This window comes from Salmo salar, chromosome 28, assembly GCF_965601325.2.
Source record: "Salmo salar chromosome 28, fSalSal1, whole genome shotgun sequence".
In the NCBI taxonomy this organism is placed as follows: Eukaryota; Metazoa; Chordata; class Actinopteri; order Salmoniformes; family Salmonidae; genus Salmo; species Salmo salar.
The window spans coordinates 15,627,210-15,632,332 of NC_138318.1; the positions used below are offsets into that span (position 1 = coordinate 15,627,210).

The 5,123-nt window shown below is 44.4% G+C and overlaps 1 protein-coding gene across 1 annotated transcript; it reads left to right on the forward strand.

The window, feature by feature from the left end:
• Positions 1-1,025: 1,025 nt before the first annotated feature.
• LOC106589511 (WAP, Kazal, immunoglobulin, Kunitz and NTR domain-containing protein 2) lies at positions 1,026-4,627 on the forward strand. The gene is made up of 2 exons (XM_014179587.3): positions 1,026-1,681; positions 1,996-4,627. Exons 1-2 carry the CDS (start codon positions 1,484-1,486, stop codon positions 3,526-3,528), a joined length of 1,731 nt encoding a protein of 576 aa, XP_014035062.1. The 5' UTR covers positions 1,026-1,483; the 3' UTR covers positions 3,529-4,627.
• The last annotated feature ends 496 nt before the right edge of the window (positions 4,628-5,123 follow it).

Below are 5,123 nucleotides of genomic sequence, written 5' to 3' on the forward strand. Positions count from 1 at the left end.
ACAAAACATTCAATATTACCTTATAAGGTCATAGATTGGATATCATAAACAATCCATCAATAAAGCAACAGACAGGACAGACATGGTGTACAAAGCACATGTAATCCCTTTCAAAAGGAGTCTAAAAAATATCCATGAGTAACAAGTATGGGCACCATCCAGTGTCCTCAGCAGAACTTTGCCTGTATTACTCCACCTGGCTTGTTTTATTATCGTTGTGTGTACCGGAAAACTCCACTAGTCCTCAGAAGGAGGACAATTATCCCTCATGGGGACATTTCCCAGGTCTAAGGATAGTCTATTTTAGGGTTAGAATTGGGGTAAGGTTGGTTTAGGCGTTAGGGAAATTTTGAATCGAAATACATTTTAGGTGTGTGTGTGTGTGTGTGTGTGTGTGTGTGTGTGTGTGTGTGTGCACTAATAATGCCAGCTCCTAGTGCTATACCTGATCCACACACATTTGAGTGCTGATATCCACCAGCCTCATACTTCTGGGCTTGGAGATGGAGATGACTGTGAAAAGCACTCAGGTTCCTCATAGAGAAACGACAAGCACTAGTAGTCCTTCTTCTCTCACCAAAATAAATCACAGTAGGCCTAGTCGATGCATTAAAATGGATTCAAGAAATGCAAAAAGTATGTCCATTTGTTCTGTATTCAAATGGATCATTTACACAAAGGTCATAATTGCGCATTGACAGTAATTGTTAGCCAAATGAATGTAAACGAATTCGTCCCCTAAAAGTTTTATACAAAATAATTGACTATTCAAATATCGCAGAAGTATTGACATTAACGGTTAGAGGGGATGACGGTAGTTGCATGTAGATTTAGGCTACCTGTCATCAAAACTAGCAAAAGCAGTCACACTCAAGGAACAAATAGTCTTATCAACAAAATGTATTTTATTTAGACAATAAATTATTCACAGAGTGGACTTTTGTTAAGATTATACAAGTAGGCCTACAGTTTCAATCTCTTCAAGTAACTCGTGCGTCTTTTTTCCTCCAGTGCGCAAGTCTGTATCCCGGTGCATACAAGGCGCATACTGGGTTAAATGGGGATACCAGCTCAATCCTTCTAACAGACAGGTGCCCCGCCAGTCCCAGCCCAGCTTTACCACTCTTTCAACATCTCACAAGCAATTCATAACTGTCACTTGCGAGCAAGGGCGAGTTATGTGGTCAGGAGATCGCCGGGGAAGAAGCCGATTGGATATTTTGGAGCAAAGTTGTGAAGTATAAATAGAGCATCTTCATCTCTCAAGACTTCAGATACCTGATCGACAGGAACTCGACAGATTAATTTCACTCAATTGAACTTGTAGGTTACTGGAGACTTGTTTACTTTGAATCTTTTGAACTTTGAATTTCAAATCTCAATAATCGGCGGAGACATTGAAAAATCTATAATTTTTGTATCAACAAATAGGCTACATCCATTTTTCTCTCTAAATTTTCTTTGAAACTGGTACACGCTGGCGATGTGGTGGATGCTGTTTCCCCGGTGGATCTGGTTCTTGTTGGGGCAGTGCCTGGTTCTGTGGTTGGACCAGCGGGTCAGGGCCATGTCTGTAGCCGGAGTAGCCTACTCCCATGCCGGCATCTGCCCCAACGAGATGAACCCCAACCTTTGGGTAGACGCCATGAGTACCTGTTTGCGGGAGTGCGAATCTGACCAGGTGGGTGTTCCCTGTCATAACGTCCTACTCTACTCAGTGAGAAATAACATATTATTGTTTTAATTCAAGTTGTTAAATTATAGGTTTTAAAATAATTAATTCATGATGGAATATGAGTCATTTGTAATTCTATATGATGTATAATTCAAAAAGTGCATTGCAATTTGTCACTCAACACCTGCTTTTGTATTAAATGAGAATAAACATTATTATTATTATTATTCTAATCATTTTAATACATATTTTTACAAATGCTTCTCTAACACGTAAAATTCTACAGTAACCAATCATTTTAATCCCTCCCTCTCCTACAGGAGTGTGAGAAGTTTGAGAAGTGTTGTCCCAACGTATGTGGGAACCAGAGCTGCGTGGCGGCACGCTACATGGACGTTAATGGGAAAAAGGGTCCAGTGGGCATGCCCAAAGAAGCTACCTGTGCCAGCTTCATGTGCACCCAGCAGGGCTCTCAGTGTGACATCTGGGAAGGCCAGCCTGTGTGTAAGTGCAGGGACCGCTGTGAGAGAGAACCTCACTTCACCTGCGCCTCCGACGGCATGACCTACTACAACAAGTGCTACATGGATGCTGAGGCCTGCTCCAAGGGCATCGCCCTCTCTGTGGTCACCTGTCGCTTCCACCTCACCTGGCCCAACACCAGCCCCCCGTTGCCCCTGGAGACCACCCTCCGACCAACCACAGCCCCCCTCCAGGAGACGCCCCCACTCCTGACGGAACCCCAGCCGCCAGTCATGGCCAGCAGCTCATCACAACAGTTGGTTACCGTGGGAGACACGGCCAGCTTCCTGTGTGACGTCACGGGGCACCCGCGGCCCGAGATTAGCTGGCAAAAGCACCAGGTGGAGGGAGATGGAAGGGAGAGGGTTGTGATGAGACCCAATCACGTGAGGGGGAATGTGGTAGTCACCAACATTGGCCAGCTGGTGATCTACAACGCCCAGCCTCAGGACTCTGGTGTCTACACCTGTACTGCAAACAACCCCTCTGGCTCGGCCCATTCCCACCATGCCCTCACCGTGGTGCCCAGGGATCCCCTGAGGAGAGAAGAGCCCAGGAACATGACACGCTGCCCGGCCGAGGAGTGCCAGAGGCCCCCTGACACAGTGGAGGAGTGTGGTGGGAAGGAGAGGGTGAGCTGGTACTATGAGCCCAAAAGGAACAGCTGCTTCTCCTTCACCCATGGCAGCTGTAACAGCAACAGGAAACCATTTGAGACGTATGAGGCGTGTATGTTGTGCTGTGGTCCGGAGGTGTCTGCCCCCTGTGGCCTGCCCAGCCTGCAGGGTCCCTGTAAGGCCTACGAGCCCCGCTGGGCCTACAGCAGCAGCCAGAGGCAGTGCCAGTCCTTCATCTACGGAGGCTGCAGTGGCAACGACAACAACTTTGAGTCCAGAGAGGCCTGTGAGGAGATGTGCCCCTTCCCTAAGAACCACCACTGTAAAACTTGTAAACCCAGAGGCAAGATGGTGACCAGCTTCTGTAAGAGTGACTTTGTGATCCTGGGGAGTTTGTCTGGACTGATGGAGGAGAGGGACTCGGGCCAAGCCCTAGTCACAGTGGAGGAGATCCTGAAGGATGAGAAGATGGGCCTCCGGTTCTTCGGCAAGGAGCCTCTGGAGGTGACCTTCACCAACATGGACTGGAACTGCCAATGTCCAAACATCAGCGAAGGTCAGGTCATCGTCATGGGAGATGTGAGGGACGGCATGGCCGTGCTGCAGGCGGACAGCTATGTGGGAGCGTCGAACACACGCCGGGTACGGAAGCTCAGAGAGGTCATCACTAAGAACACCTGTGACATTCTCAAAGAGTTCCCCGCCATTCAGTAGACCAGGGGGAGAGGGATGGGGGTGCTTTGATGACAATTGCACACACACACACACACATACATACATTTATTTTTAATTGAAATGTTTTATCCTTTTTCCTCCCCAAAAGATTGCATTCAATGCAAGACGCCAAAGTTCAAAGCAGAAAGTAAATAAAAACGGAAAAACGTAACACAGCTCTGTACATACTGTACCTTGCTCTGAGAGTTTCACTTGAACAAAACATTCTTAAAGCGCCCTGCCAACCTGTCTGTTTAGCCCAATGTTCTCTGTTGTGGTCTGACTGTTGGCTTCTAATTGAAAAACCATGTATCAGAACAGAGGAGACATTCATCAAACCCTCTAGTTGTCTAATTCCCTATAGACTCGGGCCTTTTCCCCCTCCGCCTCTCCTGGTGCATCTGGAAATCGACCAAGCAGACTTTGCTCTTTGGAAGCACTGCACAGAAACAAAATGTTCTAATGTTTGTAGTATATACTTTACTTTAAGGTTGTTTTTGTTGTTGTTTTTAATGTTTGTTTTCGTGTTATTGATCTTTCACTGTGGATGATAAAGCTTTTTCCTTACCTCTCTGGTAGAACCGACGACAGTGTGTCTGTGTAATATACTGTATGATTAAGTTTTGTCAGTGCACCTGATTAAGTTGTAATATATTCTCTCAATGGTTGATTGCTACATTTTCCAAGAATCAGAATGATCTATTAACAATAAGGCACGTTAATGCTTCCTTTTGATATGTTGCTATTTATTGTACCGTCATCTTTTTGCTCTGCTGTTGACTTGCTTTTATACTTATTCCCAAAGCACATTCTCTTCATTTGTTTTCTTGTTGGAACGTATGTTCCTTATTTGTCTTTTGTGTAATATTTTATGTCTTGTATAAGATCAAACGGGGATATCCATATCCCTGCGTTGTAATGTAAATATATAATAAAATATTAGATTCTGTCTCTACTTTGATATTTTACTGTTTCATAAAATGAAAGAAATTATTGGAATATACCACAAGAAGTAAAGGGGAAAATGACAGGAGAGAATGAGGAAATATCTTCACACATTTCAGCTATAATTATACTGAATAAAAATATAAACGCAACATGTAAAGTGTTGGTCGCATGTTTCATGAGCTGAAAAAAAGATTCCAGAAATGTTCCATACACACAAAAAGCTTATTTCTCTCAAATTGTGTGCACAAATTTGTTGACATCCCTGTTAGTGAGCATTTTTCCTTTGCCAAGATAATCCATCCACCTGACAGGTGTGGCATATCAAGAAGCTGATTTAACAGCATGATCATTACACAAGTGCACCTTGTGCTGGGGACAAAAGGCCACTGTAAAATGTGCAGTTTTGTCACACAACACAATGCCACAGATGTATTTCTGTCTGTAATGAAACCCTTTTGCGGGGAAAAACTCACTCTGATTGGCTGGGCATAGCCCCCCAAGTGGGTGCGCCACTGCCCAGTCATGTGAAATCCATAGATTAGGGCCTAATGAATTTATTTCAATTGACTGATTCCATCTATGAACTTTGACACAGTAAAATCTTTTAAATTGTTGCAAGTTGTGTTTATATTTTTGTTCAGTATACA